The sequence below is a fragment of the Protopterus annectens genome, chromosome 2.part0, assembly GCF_019279795.1.
Source record: "Protopterus annectens isolate FY-2018-M chromosome 2.part0, PAN1.0, whole genome shotgun sequence".
Classification (NCBI taxonomy): domain Eukaryota; kingdom Metazoa; phylum Chordata; order Ceratodontiformes; family Protopteridae; genus Protopterus; species Protopterus annectens.
In genome coordinates, this window is record NC_056728.1 from 841,413,877 (window position 1) to 841,432,761 (window position 18,885).

Consider the following 18,885-nt stretch of genomic DNA (forward strand, 5'->3'; position numbering starts at 1 on the left):
GCAGAAAGGCATTTCCATATTTTATTATACTCTCTTGGCAGGGGCGGCCACGGTGGTGCAGTGGTTAGCATAGCCGCCTCACAGCAAGAGGTTCTCCAGTTCGATCCTCGGCTGCGGTGCCTTCTGTGCAGAGTCTCCATGTCCTCCCTGTGGTCGCTTGGGTTTCCTTCGGGTGCTCTGGTTTCCTCCCACATCCCAAAGTCATGCTGTAGGTGGATTGGACACTCTAAATTGGCCCTAGGTGTGAGTGAGAGTGTGTGTGTGCCTTCTGTGGAAGGTTGGGCGCCGGGCTGGCAACTCGACACTGTAAAACTCCACTGCTAATCATGAGCGGACAAGGTGATCCGCTGTGGTGACCCCTAACCGGGAAAAGCCGAAAGAAGAAGAAGAATTATACTCTCTTGGCAGACTGTGTGACTGTTCTCTGCTGTTTTCTTGTGCAGTGCAGTGAGATTTTCTTGCCTGCAGGTTGACAATCTGGTATTTTTCAAGTAGTTGTTCTTGGGATAATATGGACCCTTATTGCCATCTGTATAAACATGCAGTACCCGTTTTTCTTGGGCTCCAGTTTGAAAAAAAAAACAGGAAATGTTGCCAACGTTAGTTGAATTACTTAATGTGTGAAAAGTAGTAGTCGCCCAATTTAAGTTCTAAGGAATGAATGTACATTGTATGTGCAGTGCATGTACAGGATATCTGCATCACCTCCTTTAGGTGTTTGGGCCAGGAGGCCTGTGTTTGTGCCATGTAACAGTATGTCACTATCTGGGTCCAGCTTTCCTAGAGGGAATGAATGCAGTTTACTGATTTTTGCCATTCCCTTCTATTTTGTCCTGCACTGACCAGTGTATGTAACAGATACCAGTTGGAGATTTGTAACGTAGAACTTTCTCTTTACAGCAGTGAGCCAGCTGAAGAATAAGTTAATAGTTCAGTGACAGTGGTTGCCAGTCAAAGTACTGGCCAGTTAGCTTTGCGGACATCTTGAATAGAAGCTAATATGAAGATCAAAATTAAGCTGCTACACACTTCTCAGAATTTAAGTCACAAAACAAAATTGATTTTCCTGACAAGGAAAGAAATTTTGACTTGCTGCTATAATTTGAGCATTAGCTGAAAACAAGTATAGTCTGTGGTTCTTCACTTACAGTTTTTTGTAATACTCCATCTCCTTTTTATAGAATAAGAAACGAGTCAAAATTATGCTGTCTGAAACTGACTTTTTTTTGGCATGCTCACCAGTCCAGAAACTTTAAATGATGGCAGGGGAAGCTCTAGAAACTGTCATTTTCCATTTAATTATTTATTTGTAGCAGCAGTAAGAATTACTTACAGAACGTTTGTTTTTATTTAAGCTTGAAAAAGATTAATTTCTTTAGCAAGGACATTACAGGCAGCAGCTAGCTGTGTGATGAGTCTTTTCACATGAAATGGCTTAGTTTTCTATACTGAAGCTTCTGACTTTACATTTTTGTTAGTAATATGAGTTAAGTTGTGTGCCCCCCCACACTGTCAAAGTAGCACCACCGATTTAACTTAATTCATTATGCAGTCATTACTCAACAAGTTGAACAGCACACATATACGCACGTTTTATGTAAAACTGCTTCTTAAATTCATCTGCAGCTGTTTTCTGGATGTAAGGTCATCAAGAAACACAAACTCCTTTAGATAACTGGGTTGGGAATCGTTAGTAGTCATCTAGAATTGCTTTAAATGCTGGTAATGTCAACTGAATGACTTGAGCCAAAAACAAAGGAAAAAGTTTTGGGAGGTCCACATGATTTGCATGAATATGGAAAGCATTTAAAAAGTAATTTTTTTTGTAGTATAGCTGTTTATTAATACTGATATTAACATTAACCCCAGCTTCATATTGGTAACCCTGGATAGAAGTGGATGTTATTACTCAGCCTGGAAGGTGGCAGCATTTTCAGTTAATTTAAAAACCTTTCAGATTCATTCAGAAGAACCGTCATGCCCTACTACAGGTGGTGCGGTTTACTATGTTTTGTGGTGGCTTAAGCTACATTTTATTCATGTGTGGATTATGAGGGAAATAACAGTGTTTTGTGGTGGGTTAAGCTGCATTTTATTCATGTGTGGTTTGAGGGAAATAATGTTTTGTGGTGGGTTAAGCTGCATTTTATTCATGTGTGGTTTAGGAGGGAAAAGCTCAAATGATTCAGTCTTCACAACGAGCTTTAATAAACGCAGCGTACCCCATACACACTTAAGGCACACATTGCTATTATACCGTTTTTCACTTTTAGTAACTTACAGTTTTATTGTGTGTGTGTGTGTGTGTGTGTGTGTGTGTGTGTGTGTGTGTGTGTGTGTGTGTGTGTGTGTGTGATTTTGTTAATGATTCAAGTTTCTGAGGTTTTTTTTTTTTTTTAGACGGGCACTAAAAAAATGTGCTGCGAATAACAGGCATCATATCATTGACAAGCAGTACTGACAAGTGAAAACTGAGCTGTGCATAACTCATGAATGTTTATTTTCTCTTAAAAACTCAAAATGATGCAGCCATACATCCAGCCTGTTTGTCAATGAGGACAAAGTAAAAAGTTCACCTTATCTTTCATATATGACTGTCTTCCAAAGAAGTACAGTTGAACATGAGAGAGCCTGAGCTACTGTTCACCAAGTCTACTATAGAAGTATACAAGTGTTCACTATAGAATGCTCTTCTACTGTTTTGGGCAATGTGAGATCAGGACACCACTTGGCACTAGATGTATGAGATACTGGTGATGCCTACATTTTGTAGTGGTAATAGTCAGGCTTCAGATTGTGTGTGTATTCCCTTTAAGGTAATCGGTTGTTCAGAGCTTTGATTCATCTTTGTAGCTTTGTTTGGGTTACTAGTCATTTCACAAGGTCCGTTAACATAAAGTGACAGATAAGTACAGAAAGTTAACATTGTAGTCCTGAGATTTATTCAGTCACCATTTGTTTGCTCTTAAGTCTTAACATATTACTTTCCCGGGCTTTACTCGCGTGCCCTCTTGAAAATAGCTAATTTGTGTATAGTAGGGTTGCCTGGCTAACACATGAATATAAAAAAGGTTGGCAGCGATTGCTGATATTACAGATAGAATGGGTTAACTAATGAGTTGTGCATCCTTTTCATTTATCTGCCACTTGAACTTTCACCATACCTGAAACGATGATGTGATGTTCCTGGTGTCTGTTACCTGTGCCAACCATGTAACAGGACAGGAAACATTCTTGACATAGAGTAATTTATATATATAATCTTTCTCTACGTGTATGCTCATTTAGATGCATGAAAGAAAATACACCCACACATAGCCAGGAATCACTGTTTAATTTTATAGGAACATGAAATGAGATTTTTAAAACCAGGGTCTTGCACATTGTCTTTAATGAGCATTATAAATGAGCTGGAAATTAAATTCTCAAAATGTAAACCCACATCAGAGGATCTCTCAAAGTAAAATGGGTATGCAAGTGATCACATGGGAAATGTATTACTTTTCATAGGCTAGAACTGTAAATACTTTTGACATTGTTACCTATTAAATGGGGTCATTTTGCCCCTAAGTTGCAGTGACTGTTGACCAAGAATAATGTAGGCGTGCTTTAGGTTAAAGTTGCCATCATTTAGGGGTGTGGGATTGAAGGGAAAATAAATAGTTGCTAGATTGGTTGATTGCTTTTCTTGCTTACTTGTTTGTTTGTTGATCAGCCAGTAGAGCACTAACCCAACTAGACAATCTTCAGGCTTAGCATAAGCAAAAAAAAAAAAGAAAAAAAAGTCAGATGTGAATCAAATAAAATCGACAATCGAAAGATGTAGCACAAAAAAAAAAATGAAATGCACAGTAGTTGTGTAAAGCAGTTGACTAATGTAGTAACAATTCAGTACATAGTATGTTAGGGTAAAGTCTACCTGTTGTGCAAAGGAGTAAACTCAACGTAAAGCCAATACATGTACCTAACTGTAAAACTTAATGCAGAAAAATATTTTTGTATATTTTTTATATTTGGATATTTAGTCTCAGTAGCGTTATTTGCATGCAGTGTTTGGACAAGTAATGGTACCCAAGTCTAATCGGGCTGGCATTTGGTCTCAGAGAGAAGGCATTCTAAAATGGGTGCTTTCCCACCCTTGTGTAATCCTGCAGCGTTTGTCGTATCTTTCAGCTGTCTATGATTTTGCGTAAGGTCCCTGATTCTCCCTCATATTTTTGCCTTATCTGTCATCAAATATTGATTTCTTGATAAGTCGCAGAAGATTACAGTCAGGTTATAATGTCGGACATAACAAAAACCACAAAAAAGATTCCACAAGATAATTGAAGTTTAATACAGTGCTTTGTTCTAAAAAGTCAAGAACTTCATTAGAGCTTACAAAAAGCATTCATGCCAGAATTAAAAAAACACTTGGTCATGATGTCACCTGATAATTATCCAATAAGCAGTACTCATTTAAAATAACACATTCCTAGATTAAAACATTTTTGCTTGCCTACAAACCGTAAATTATTGCAAATTAAAAATTAATCTCCTAAGTTAAAAATCAGAAAGTAAAAATCATAATCTGTTCACCTTTCTCTGTAAAATACAATTAATAGACGTGCATTCATTCAGTCCTGGTGATTGGGTCATGTTTAACAATAGTTGCCAATGCAACTCTCTGCATCCTAAGAATTCTTCCCAGTCACCACCCCTGTCAAATAACTGCATCTTTACTAAAACAAAAAATACAGATTTTTTAAAAATTACTGCAAACTCTGGAATGTTTTGACAAGGCATTTGCTGCATCACCCTTTTTAATAGCACGTACATGCTTGTATATCTTTTTCCTCAAGGCACACTCTTGCCAGCATGGAAAGCCTGGCATGCTGTGCAACTTGCCAAATCGACAACCCCCTTTGTCAAACAAATTTTCCTTTGCATTCAGTAACCCTTCCAAAAGAAACTACTATGGCATTCATCATGTCCAAGATGAATCTACATTGTGGTCAAGCACTGTGCTTGTACATCCCATTAGATGTATGCTCAGGTCCTTCAGGAACATTATTTTCCAAAATACAAAGCTTGTCAGTTAAACTAACAGAATCAAAAACAGATACCTAGTTCTTAAAGTTCATAACAGCATGGTGAAACCATCACATGTGAATGCTTAAAAATGATGGGCATAACTCTATTAAGTAACAATGTTCTGTTGGGGTTGTAGAGTATAGGTTGAAAACAAGTATTTCTCTCTAATCTAACTCCTGTATTACTGCTTCCAATAATTTCATTGGATACTGCTTCTCTAAAAGCATATTTTAACCTTGTCAATTTCATCCCAAAAACATTATCCTTGGTAATTGAACAAGAGTCTCATTAACTGGCCCTTTATCAAATTCTTTTTTTTTTTTTTTGCTACCATGGGTGGCACCTATCAAAACGAAGGTAACTAATGGAATTTTCTTTCCCCCAAGAATACTAGATAGTGTAATTTTTGGAAATCAGTACATCCATATAATTAATGGAATTGATTAACTCATAGGTAAAAGCCAAAAAAAAAAATCAGTTGTAATATTAAGATATTGAAAAAAAATTATAGAAATTTATCAAGAGCTCTTGTCCAAATTAAAAATATATCATTCAAAAACCTGTACTCTGTCCTTGTATTCCTCTGCAAGGATGACTGGCTACGCTACTTGTGGTTGTATCAGATGAACTTCTGGTGGTGTCATTTGAGTGGGCAGTACATCTTGGTCTCGGGGGGGGGGGTCAGACAGATCTTAAACTGGGTGAAATAAGGAATTCTCTTTTTTTCACAAGATTCCTTTCGCTGAAGTAGTTCATAGGTAGGTACTAGGCTATTGGCCCAAGGGCCTACGTAAGCCTAGCCAGCAAGGTTCCATAGCTTACGCCACCCAAGAAAGTTTATTTTCCTGTGCCACTGTCCAGTAGAGACACAGAAGAGATCCCCAGGTGTAGTTCCTATTTCCCATCCACTCATCAAGATTTTTCTTGAAGAGTGCTAATGAAGAACTTTGCTTGACATGTAGATGGATAGCTTGTTCCAGAGTATAGGAAGTCTCTGGGACAGGGATCTATCCCTCCAGCATGTCCTGTTTATTGTGGTGACATGGTTTAGGTCCCTAGAGCTTGTAGTTCAGAGGGATTGGGATTTCTTTAGGTGTAGCATGTCCAACAGCTCTTGGTTTGACATAGCTTTGTATGTTAGGCAGAGATCACCTCAGAGTAGGCGATATGCTACAGAGTAAAGCTGGAGTTTTTTGAGGCGGTCAGTGTAGGGCATTTGTTTGTTTGAGGCCAGTAATCCTCTTTGTGAGGTACTTCTGTGGCCTTTCCAGCTGCTGCAGATGTCTTGAGGTACATTCCAAAAGGGGCATTGTACTCTATAATGGGTCTAATGAGTGACGAGTAGAGGGGAACAATGACCTCTTTTTTCCTGGATGAGAACCATTATATGATGAGGTGTGCCACGTAGAAGGACTTCCTGACTACTGTGGCGATGTGACTATCAAAGGAGAGACTACTGTCCACCTGGTCCCAAGGTCTCTTATCACGCATTCGTTGTTAAGTAGATTGCTGCCTATGTGGTAGTTCATGGGTACAGAGTTTTTACCAAAGGGGATGACACTGCACTTTTTGGCATTGAGCTTGAGGCCATGGCTCTGACACCAGGCATCTGTCTCAGTGAAGCCCTTCTGTAGGATGTCCACATCATTTGGGGACTTGACTATGGCTCCTAGTTTGCAGTCACCTGCAAACTTAGTTAGCCAGAGGCCTTCTGTGTTAGCCTGTACTTCAGAGAAGTAGATACCAAACAGGAGAGGTCCCAGGACTGAACCCTATGGTATTCCACTTGTCACTGCTTTGAGGTCAGATTTGGAGGCTGCAACTTTTACAGTGTGGGTTCTGTCAGTGAGCCAGTTGGCAACCCATCTTGTGACGTAGGGATTTATGCCTAGTTTAGTGAGTTTAGCTATAATTCCAGAGTGGGGGATGGTGTCGAAAGCCTTGGGTTCTCAAATATATATCCTTTTTGTCCTTTGAGAATGGCTTGGAAGATCCTTTAATTTGGCTGCTTGGATGAGGAGGCAAAGGAGAATCTAGGCACAGATCTTTTTCAGCCATTTTATCTCTATGGCAACCATGTATTGACATTGGTTCATAGGTTCATAGGTTCATACTAGGCTATTGCTGCTTATATTCCTGGAGATGTAGATATTGCAGTGGGCTGTGAAGTTCCTGTGGCTGTAGACTATATAAACTTGATCTCTTGAAGTCAAAACTCTGTTTATAGGCTTTGCTCCAAGCCCCCAGCAGCTTTCAAGTGGGTCTCCATTTCCTACAGCTAAACTTTTTGCAAGTGCTGTTGACAGTTGCTTCATTGGCAGACTGAGATTTCATCTTGATCTTTCCATTCTATAAGGAAAGTTTCTGTCCTAGAGAGGCACATCATGTTTACAGTTTGCAGCTTTTTTGCTGTCCTTTTGGTCTCTGGTCATCAGAGGAAAATCTGGTTCAGGGGCCCCTTCTGATTTATTCAGGTAACCAGTTTGCTGTATGGTATCTGTATGGGTAAGGGTGCACAGTCATATATTCGTTGTACAGACAGAGGTACTGCATGTCTGGTACTGTGTTGTTGACCTGAAGTATTATTCTCCATGCATTTCACATTCTGGTCAAAGTGAACATACTGACAGACTCCCATGAGCTGCTACTTGTATCTCATACAAGTATAGATTAACGAACTGTGTAGTCCCTAGTAAGAGGGATACTGTGGAATTTGACCCATTTTTTTGTTGTAGGAGAATGCATTTTTTCTCTCTTCTACTGTTTGTGGCAGGATAGGGGCAAGTTATGTTAGATGTTCATAGGTTGATACTAGGCTATCTGCCGTAGGGCATTTATAAGCCTAGCCAGAGTGTGTTTGGCTTTCGCCACCCTTTTAGATTAGTTGACTGTGCCTCTGTATAGTAGGTCACAGAAGATGGTCCTTTTGAGGTTAGTTTACTGTGCCTCTGTCTAGTAGGGACGCAGAAGAGATCCCAGGGGTAAACCTACGATCTCCCATCCACTCGTCAAGATTTCTCTTGAAGAGGGTCATTGAGGGACTCTGCCTAACATGGATTGGGATTTTGTTCCAGAGTGAGGGGAGCCTCTGGGATATGAATCTGTCCCTCCAGCATGTCCTATTTATTTCTGTGCTGAGGTTCAAGTCCCTGGGGCATGTAGCTCTAAGGGATTTGGATTTCCTGAGGTGGAGCATGTCCATTAATTCTGGGTTGGACATGGCTTTATACTTCAGGCACAGATCGCCTCTGAGTAGGCGGTAAGCAACTGAGTAGAGCTGGAGTTTCTTTAGCCTAACTGCATAGGGCATCTGTTTGAGTCCCTTGATCCTCTTGGTGAGGTAGTTTTGGGGTCTTTCCAGTTGCTGCTGGTGTCTGGTAAGGCACATCCCAAATGGGGCATTGTATTCAATTATGGGCCTGATGAGTGATGAGTAGAGGGGCACAATGAACTCTCTTGATCTAGATATGAACCCTTTCGTGATAAGGTGGGCTATATAGAAGGTCTTTCTAACCACTTTGGCAACGTGATTGTCAAAGGAGAGATTGCTATCTACTTGGGTCCCCAAATCCCTAATTACTTCTTCCGTACTTAATGGATTACCACCTATGTGGTAATTTGTGGGCGCTTTGTTTTTCCCAAAGGGGATGACTATGCACTTTTTGGCATTTAGCTTTAGGCCATGGCTCTGGCACCAGTTATCAGTCTCTGTGAGACCCTTTTGGAGGATGCTTGTGTCAGTCGGCGAGTCGATTATGGCACCCAGTTAGCAGTCATCTGCGAACTTGGTCAGCCATAGTCCTCCCATGTTAGCCTGTATCTCCGAGAAATATATACTGAACAAGAGAGGTCCCAGGACTGAGCCTTGTGGGACGCCACTTGTAACTGGTTTAGTGTCTGACATGGCACCTGCAATTCTGACCATGTGGGTTCTATCCCTGCGCCAGTTTGCAACCCATCTTGTGACATAGGGGTTGATATTTAAGCTGGTGAGCTTATTTATGATGCCTGAGTGGGTATTGTGTCGAAGGCTTTTGCGAGGTCCAGGTAGGCCGTGTGGACTACCTTCCCTTCATCTATGGCCTTGGTGACTGTTTCAAAGAAGTCGACCAGGTTCAAGAGGCAAGATCTGCCCTTAACAAAGCCGAATTGGGTAGAATCCTGTGTTTGGAGGTTCCCAATGTCTTTGATTTTCATGATGATACGCTCCATAGCTTTGCAGACCAGGCTAGTCAGGCTTATAGGGCGATAGTTTCTGGGGTCCGTTGTGGCACCACCTTTGTGGAGTGGGACCACTGTTGCTGTACGCAATTCCTTGGGTACATATCCTGTAGTAAGGCTGAGATTGAACAGTGACTTTATGTGAGGGTTCAGTTCTTCTTGGAGTTTGTGTAAGACGCAGCCCGGGACACCGTCCGGTCCCATTGATGCTGTGTTTTTTGCTTTGGAGAGGGCAGCTCTCACCTGTGCATCTGTGATGTCAGGGAGGCTACACTCTGTTGGGATAGACATGTGCTCTTTTGGGGGGAAGGGGGGGGTTTGCACTGAACCTGTCTGGGAGGATGTTGGCAATGTCTGAGGGTTCAGTGTATTTTTTGTTATTATGGACTAACTCTGAGCATATCTGGGAGTTGCCACCCAGGTTTCTAACATAGCTAAAGAAAGCCTTATGATTATCTTTTGTTGCTTGTGCAATTTTTCTCTCAAAAGTGGCCTTGGATGATTTTATGAGTGATCGTAGTTTTTTGGTAGTACTGATCAGAGATGCCTTCCCTTTTTGGGATTTTGCTCTATCATGTAGTAGCTTCCTCCTTCTGTTGTATAGCTTATTTATGGCTGGGGTCCACCAGACAGGTCTCCTGCCTTTGGAGGAATGAGTCTTGGTTTTATTTGGGATAGCACGATGCATGCATTCCTGTAGGTGTCCATAGAAAGCGTTTGTATAGGAATCTGCGGTTTGGGCCGTATTTTCCATTGGCCCGGGGGCTTTGAAGGATTCCACCTCAGTTTTGAGAAGTGTGAAGTTTGCTTTTGAGAAGTTCTTCACCGTGGTTTCCTTGGCTGGGGGTGGGGACGGGATATGGATGTCCAGTGAGATTAATTTATGGTCAGATCTTACCAATGAGGGGTATACCTCTGGTATGGAACATAGAGTCCCCATGTTGGTGATGATCAGGTCCAGTATGTTTTCCCCTCTTGTGGGAGTGGTGACCAGTTGTTCCATAGCATTTGAGTTTATAAATTCTAGGAACCGGTGGGCGAGGGTGTTGGGGCTTGAGTAGTGCTCCCAGTCTATGTTTGGGTAGTTGAAGTCACCCAATATAATGGTGTTTGGAGAGACCTTCATATTCTCCAGTGCTCTCAGGAAAGCCGAGTGGGGTTCCTGAGTTTGGGAGGGTGGTCTGTAGCAGGCTACAAACTGAAAGGCAGTTTTGCCCACTGTTAGTTGCACATGGATGGTCTCCGATGCTTCATGCAGTGCCACTAACCTGGAGGTGTGGGTATCTTATATGGATACTCCCCCTCCTTTTGTGGTTCGGTCCGAGTTTTGGGGCCAAAAAGCATGGTATGAGATATAACCTGGTAGTGCTGGGGTGCTCTCGGGAGCCTTGAACCAGGTTTCTTTTACTGCACAGATATCAATATTCTCCATACTGAGGAGAGCCTCGAGTGCGTGCATCTTGAGGTTTAGACTTCTGGCGTTGAGCAGCATTACCCTTAGTTTCTTTTCTTTGTGTTGTCTATGGAGGTGGGTTTGTCTTTTGAGCCTTGCCTAAAAAAGGCACTATGGAAGTGGCAAGAGCCTTAGCCAGTATTCGAAAGCCCAGGGGTGGCAGGTGCAAGCCGTCCCTAGCGAAGCAATGTGGCTTGTCGAGCATGTCATCCCAGGCTGACAGACACTGGATCCCCTTTGAATGACACCAATACTTTGCCAGTTGTTAAAATTGGTCATTTTGTCTTTATACTGTGGCATCATTCTTGGTGAGGGTAAGATGCCACTCAAGGTCAGGATCATACCGGCCTGGGCTACATGATCAGAGAGCTCCTCTATGTCTCTTTTCATGTAGTCCAGGGAGGTATGTCTCAGGTCATTCACACCAGCATGGACAATGACTGAGTCATATTTGTACTTGCTTTTGAGTGACCTGAGTGCTTGGGTTATGTGGCGGATCCTGGCACCCGACCGGCAGCTTACAGTGACCTTCTCTTTGTTCAGCCTGGTGAGACAAGTGTATTAGGTGTGTTGTTTAGCCTTAAAGGCTGTGACTGTGTGGCACACTGACTTTGTGAATTATGTGATAACGTGGGTATTGTTGTGGGGTAGCGTTTGCTTGGATGTCTGCTTTGGAGGTCTCTGCTGCTTGGGCAGATTTTTATTTAGGGCCTCCGAGTATGTTTTTGTGTGTTTGTGTTTGTGTTTGGTTTTCTGTTGCGATAGGTCTATGTAAGACTGGATTTGTGGTGTGTGTGGTTACCTTCTCCTCCTGACTGACTGCACCAGTATTGGGTTGAGAGAGCTCAGCCTCCAGTTTGGCTATATAGTTGCATCTCTCACATATATTTGAGCTTGTTGGAAGGAGGAGAGGGTGGTCTGTGTACATAAGGCAGTTGTAACATTGCCTCAAGATTCCCAGATTCACCAGCTGGACTGGAGAGTAAACCCGAAACTGACTTTTGGACATGCCAGAATAGTATAAGGAACTACTTTTTGACTGATCAAAAAGGACCAATAGGGAGCCAAGTACTTAAAGGGAGTATAAGAGGGTGTAGTGCTTTAGTTTATTAGTGCTTACTTATAAGATTACTTATACGAACAACTGTAGGACTTTAGAATGAAAATAGAGTGCTTACTTTGAGATTTAGAACAGTTCTAAGGGAAAAAGTGAAGACTTTGTGGAGCTGGGAATAGTTAAAACCAGTTTAAGCGGCGCTGCGCTATGCGCAAAATCGTGCAAAACCGCACAAATGCGGGTTCTAAAGCAGGAAAACTGAAAGAGATAGGAAGTGACCCAGAGCGGCCAATAAGCTACTATTTTCATGGTTGAGACCACTCCTCCAGGGACAGATAGGCTGCTCAAAGCTCCCCACTCTCACTGGTGAACAGAGAAGCTTCCTCCTATCCAAGTAAGGATATGGGCAACACAGGAAACTATACCACAGTCCATATCCTTGTGTTAAGGGATATCCTTATATGTCTTCCTTCTATTTTTCTGATCCATGAGTTGTAGCAAAGTTCAGAAAAGACCAAAACTCATAATTGCCATACACTAGAATTGCAAAGAGACTGACTTCATGTTTCTTGTCATTAAGGGAAACCCTCATGATTTTAGCCTAGGAGATCCTTCACAGTAGGGATGACAGACCATCTTGGGGCCTAGGTCTTGCCATAGGTCCTCTTCCTAATTTAAGATAATTTGAACTGCTGTCAGTATGATCCACTAATGTCCACAGTGAAGTATTCCAAGATGCTGTACACAGATGCACAGTAGTCCTGTGAAGTCAGATTGTAGCCAAGCAAATGACAAAGTACCTTCATCCACAGTCACCCCACCATTTAGTGACTGCAATCCTGAATGATTTGCCAAAACAAACCTATACAGATCAAAATATAAGACAAGGTTCATTATATTTTGCAAAGTAAGTAAAGCTCTCAACTTTGTTTGACCCAAACAGAACCAGAGGGTAAATATCCCAACTTATTTCATACAAATGAACATTAGTCCTGTAAAGCTACACTGTAAGCTGGGCAAACAAGATTGTAATTTGCCAAGCTAGATATTTGGCAAAGATAAAGGATGCCCTGTGAAATCAAGGATAGTTTCAAATTTGTTTCACAAAGAATGACCAGTGAGTAAATGCTACACACAACTGCACTTTAGCCCATAATTCCAGTTTTTAAACTGCAAATGAAGAGGATAGGTTTGCTTTTGTCTGCAGCAGAGATAGCCCCCCATCCATATTATTGCCTGCTAGCATATTTAAAAAACAGTAAATAATTCTGTTTATATCGCACAAATATACACTGGCCATTTAATGTATATTTTAAACTTGATAAATGAAACAGGCAAGCTCTCATCCACTGCACAGCTAGGTCCCCCCAATCTGGTTGATTGCCAGCATATTAAAAAATAAGTAAAACCATTAGTTTTTCACACAAATCCCCATCAGTCCTTAATGACAGACTTTAAAATGAGCAGTTAAGTGGGTCATGTTGCTTTCATCCACAGGGCAGATAGCACCTCCTCTAGTTGACTGTTAGCATGTTAATATTTTAATAAATTAATTCAAATAGATTCACACCTGACTTCAAATTTTGCAAATAAAATGGGCAAGCTGCTTATGTCCAAAACATAGCTACCCCACGTCCTTATCTGGTTGACTGCCAATGTCTTATGAAAAAAAAAATAACTTGCCTTGTATTGCAGAGATGACACAACCTTCTCTTGTAGTTCACACCGGCAATTTACAGCCTCTGTCTTCACTGGCCCCATCTTCTCATGCACAGAAGGCAGATACCTTGATTTTATAAAGGCAAATACTTAGTGTCTGTCATTTAGATTTTTTTAACTAGAAATAGTCAATGAATATAATGATTGCTTCTTATGTTCAAAACATTTGTTAACTGTGATGAGTTAGCGGTGCTGAACATAATTTTATTGTAAGAGTTTTGTTATTTTTTTCTTTGCTGGCCATTTGCCTCTCTGGAGCGGTGGCTCTCGGTGTCTACCCGAATCAACTTTATCAGTCACTGACTGAACTTAGTAATACAGTAAACTGATAAATGAAATGGTTATTAATGGAAGGAAGAATGTAAAAAGCAATGACCATTTTATGTTGGCAGTAATAATCACCATCCTACTGTAAGTGAAATGTGTAACATGTTTTCACGTAACTCACCTTGACATGATGCCTGCTGTACAGTGCAACAGTCCTTCACACATTCATTAATAGTATGTCTGGCTTATTTTCATAATTAAGCACTTTTTGAAATGCTAATTTTTCTCTGCTAATGTCAGGTTAGCTTTCATTAAAATTTGTCCCAATATGATGTGTCGGCATAAAAATAATATGTCTTTAGATTTCAATGTGTACTCCAGTGTGTGTGCATGGTTCCCCATCCATTAATGTCTGTGGATGCTGTGCCTAAAGTCATGTTCCTGAGGGATGTAGTAGAATTTATGTAGGTATACCCTTAATGTTTGTCAAACATTTTGTTAAACAACATGTGTAGAACAGGAAAGATAGCAGTAAAATTGCATTAAAGCACTTAAGCTGCCGCAGATTGAGATACATGTCTAAGTGTGACCGAACTCTTTTTACTTAGACTGAACTCTTTTTTTTTTTTTTTTTTTTTCTCAAGAAGAAGAAAGGTGGAGCATTGAAGCTTTAAGCTGAAGTTACGTTTGTTATAATCTTTGATGGCTTGCTGGCAAGGAGAAATACTTCTATTTTTCTTAAAATGAAATTATTTACATTTTTGGCATTAGTTGCATATCTGTCGCATTTTTGCATTATTTACATATCTGTCACACTCTGGTTTTGGCCTGAGTTGCGGCCATATTATTCTGCTAATATAATCAACAAAGAAAGTGAGCAAAACTGTACATGTTTATGCTTCCAGTGCATGTGATGGTTTCTGCTAGGTTCCAGGTCAAGAACAATAATTGGGCTGTAAGACAAAAGCAGAGTGACCAGTTTTATGCATACATGTTTAGGTTGCGAGAGAGGAGAGAAGCGTTGCAAAGAGTTTTACCAGCTTTTTAGCTGAAATACCCACATTTTTTACTTAGTATTTTATTCATCTGAGAAAGCTGGGAAGAGGGAATTAGTGTCACCTTAGACTGGTTTAGACTTGGAAAGTCTTTCAGACAGCAGAGAAATGTAGTCAGTATTTAGAAATGCATGAGTAGTAGAACGGGCTTCTTACTGCCTAGTACATTGCTGTTCCTTTGTGATGGCATCTTGTAATTCAGCTAGTTTAATTTTTTGCTCTTTTCTTGTTTACAGATACATAAATTATGTGACAGAGTGGCCTCATCCACCTTATTGGATGACCGCAGGGATGCAGTACGGGCCTTGAAATCCTTATCAAAGGTAAGTGAAGATCATGGTTATTTTAACTTTGTTTTTCCCTGGGTATTTTTGTAATCTGCACAATTCCTTTTGCTGCTCATCCCTCTTAACATGGATGACATGGCAGGGCATTTTGTTTAGATGCTTTAATACATAGAAACGCATCAGGGTGGATAGCAGCATCGGAAAATATGAATGAACTGATTAACGGACAGACCTTACATACATACATGCTTACATCTCAGCAGCTTACTACAAAATGCCAGGCACGCACGTGCTCAGTATTTATACACTTGTGTAAACCCTTGGATAGTTTCTTAAAGATACATACACACACACATTGATCTAGTCCTCCCTCTTAAAAAGATTACCCATAGGAAAAACAACATTGGGGTTAGAGATGCATTATTATAGACATTAGAAACAAACAGAATGTTCATGTCCAAGTTGCTGTGCATCTATATAAAAACAAGACTTCAAACTTCCAACTTACACGGGGAGTAATAGAAAGAGGCAGGCCTGTTAATACAAACAACACAGAAGTTCCAGGAACTAGTAGCATGAATGAAGCTACTGGTTTAGATATTCAACAACCTGATTCCCCTAGGCGACGTCAGCGAATCCGGAATCAACAAGTTAGTAATAATCTCTGTAATAATCAAGTGGGTTTTCAGAATGGTTCGACGTTCCAGAACCCCAGAGGGAACAGTGGCAATTTCAAAACCACGTCGGAACAAGAAAAACAATTACCGACGCAGATAGTACAGGATTGTGACTTGTATAATGTGAGTACTAGTAATAGTACTTTATATCCACAGATTTTGCACAACGTTTCAGGTGATTTTAAAATATTTTATTTTACTGATGTTGTGGTGTCTAATTTAATTAACTTGCTTTCAAAGGGGCTATCCTTTGTTTCTTCAAAACGTATGAATTTAGTGGACACGTTGCTTGACCTTAAAATATTTGTTCGTAAACTTAACGTGCATTATTTGTTTGGAAATTTGCCAGCTGTTAACAATGACTGTCGTGTTAACAGTGTTTTTAATCCCTCGTTGCATTTTTCTCTTGGTTGCTATGAGAAATTATGCAAAATTGATTTAAGGAATTTAGTTAAAAACAAATTAGTTAATAAAACTAATGTATCTGACAACCAGATAGATGCTGTAAACTGTTTGAAATTGCAAGGGATCCTTGTGTTAAAACCATAATTTCAGAAGAGATTTGTTAAGGGGCAGTTGGTGAGGGCTGCTCGCATGACTACTTTGGATTATGATTTCCAGGTAGAATGTGATACCCTTATGAGGATGTTTGTTGCACGTGGGTACCCTTCTAGTTTGATTGAGGGACTGAGAGATGAGGTTATTTCTAAACGGAGTTCAGGATGGTTTAAACCTTTACTTTGTAATAATAATGGTGTTTTGGATGCTAATGTAGATAATCAAATGCAGGTTGAACACAGACTAGGCACGAATAGTGTTAGTAATGTCCCTTTATCTTTTATTACTACCATTTTTTGGATGCCCCTGAAGTATGTTCAGTAATATGTAAAAACTGGGCTTTTCTAATGGATGATGATAGTCTGAGGTATAAGTTACCTAAGATTCCAAAATATTTTACAAACGGGGTGCCAACATTAAGAATATGGTAGAGAGAACACATGCTATTTGTTCTAGATCAAGTGGGATGTTTAAATGTGTGAATTGTTCCCAATGTAAGTACGTTAAGACTTCTAATAAGTTTTCTATTCGGTCTGCTACATATTTTGTTAAGGATAGATTTAACTGTAATAGTACTGTGGTTGTATATCTTGCAGAATGCCAAGGTTGTCCCCAGTTTTATATTGGTAAGACCGAACGCCACATGAAACAGAGAGGATTTATGAACATCAGTACTGTATCTCTAGGAGGGACCATACTAATGCCCTAGCTAGGCATATTAATGAAAATAATGATAATTTATTTTTATTTTTGATTATCGAACAGGTTAGGATTGATCCTAAGGGTGGGCCATGGTCCTTAAGGCTTGAGATTAGAGAGTTGTGGTGGCAATTGTTAACAAATGCTTATGCTTTTCTTGGACTTAATGAAATGTGTCCTTTAAAATGTTTGTTGAAATTTAAATCTTTGGATAGACGTTAAAATTATATTAAAAAAATTATTAATTTTTAAATGTATAAAAATTTTAAATGCATATTACTTATTTATGTATATATTTTTAAGTTTCTTTAATTTTGGATCTAAAATGTGATGATGTCATTATGGTTTTATATTTAAATTTTGAATTGGGTTCAATTGTTTTGTCTGATGAAGGTTGTGCATTTTGTCAACCGAAAGCGCTTACATTACTTGTGAATAAATATTTTGTATTTGGATCTAGCCTCCTTGCTTGTGTTCTTTTTGCTGTGCATCTATAACATGGTCTGAAGATACGACCAGATCTGGTAACTTAACAATCTGAACTGAATTTAGCAACAGGGACAGTCTTCGATGAACAACTCCTGTTGGGAACTTCGGATTCGTCACAGGAACGACTGGAACACTGGGCAACTCACTCTGAGATAGCCTGTGAGAAAGACTCTGTGCTGTGGTGTAGGCTTTGGTACCGGCATTAAATGTTTCTGATTCCACCTAAACTCTGCTCCTTGTGATTCCACATTGTATGATCTTGGCTGTGGCGAAATATTCTTCACGACTACTATCTGATCATAACCTTTGGACGTTTGCATCCTTACCACTTCTCTTTCTCATAATGGAGTGAGCGGTTTTCTGGTCTTATTTTTAGTAGGACTTCTGGGTTAAACACTTTTTCAACAGATTGTTTTTCACTGACCTGTTCTTGGCATATGGAGCCAACAATTGACTACTGATTGGTGATGTGGTTCTGGTTTGTCTCGACAGAAGTCTCTGGGCAGGCCAACCAAGATGATTATCACAAGGAATATTTCTGAGATTGAAAAGATTCAAGAAAGCATCACTATTCTCTCATTTTGATTTCTCTAGTAACTGTTTTGCACTTTTTGATTGCACACTATACCAAACCATTTGACTGTGGATACTCTGGCTACTTATGACATGAATAAAGTCCCATTCCTCAGCAAATCTTTTGAACTATTGGTTTGTAAATTGCGTGCCATTGTCAGAAATAACTTTGTGCGGACTACCATGGACTGCATAATGACGCTTCATCTTGGTAATGACAGTAGTGAATGCTAAATTAGGAAGTAAGTCAATCTCGAACCAATTGGAGCAAGTCTGCTAACAAATAATGTTGACCATTCCACTTAAAAATCTCTGTAGCTACTGTCTACCAAGGCAGTTCAGGAATCTGGTTTAGCTGAAGTGGTTCTTTCTGAGGATGTGACTTGTTACTGTTACACACAGAACAAGATAAAATACTCTCTCAATGTCTTGTGACATAGAAGGCCAAAATACTAGGCCTCTCACCTGTCTTTTGGTAGAGTCGGTTTCCGGGTGACCATGATGCAAGATGGTAATGTACTCTTGTTGCAAGGACTTTGGAACAATTACTTTCGGGCCTTTCATAATAGCATTGTCAGACAAAATCTCATCTCTGTATGGAAAATAAGCTTGCACTTCTTGAGGTAAACCAGATTGCTGTGACGACCATCCCTGACTTGATACTGATTGAGCCTTTGTAAAACAGGATCTGTGTCTGTATGATCTCTCAGCTCATCAAGACTTAGAAGAAAAATTTCTAACTTTCATGACTTCAAAA

The 18,885-nt window shown here is 40.1% G+C and overlaps 1 protein-coding gene across 5 annotated transcripts in view; it reads left to right on the forward strand.

Annotated features, from left to right (window-relative positions):
- Nucleotides 1–18,885, forward strand: part of USO1 (USO1 vesicle transport factor) — a 1,866,649-nt gene that overhangs the window by 76,907 nt on the left and 1,770,857 nt on the right. For all 5 annotated transcript variants that reach the window (XM_044061107.1, XM_044061108.1, XM_044061110.1 and 2 more), the window contains exon 2: nt 15,082–15,168. In XM_044061107.1, coding sequence (XP_043917042.1) covers nt 15,082–15,168 — 87 coding nt within the window. The remainder of the gene's footprint in view (nt 1–15,081; nt 15,169–18,885) is intronic.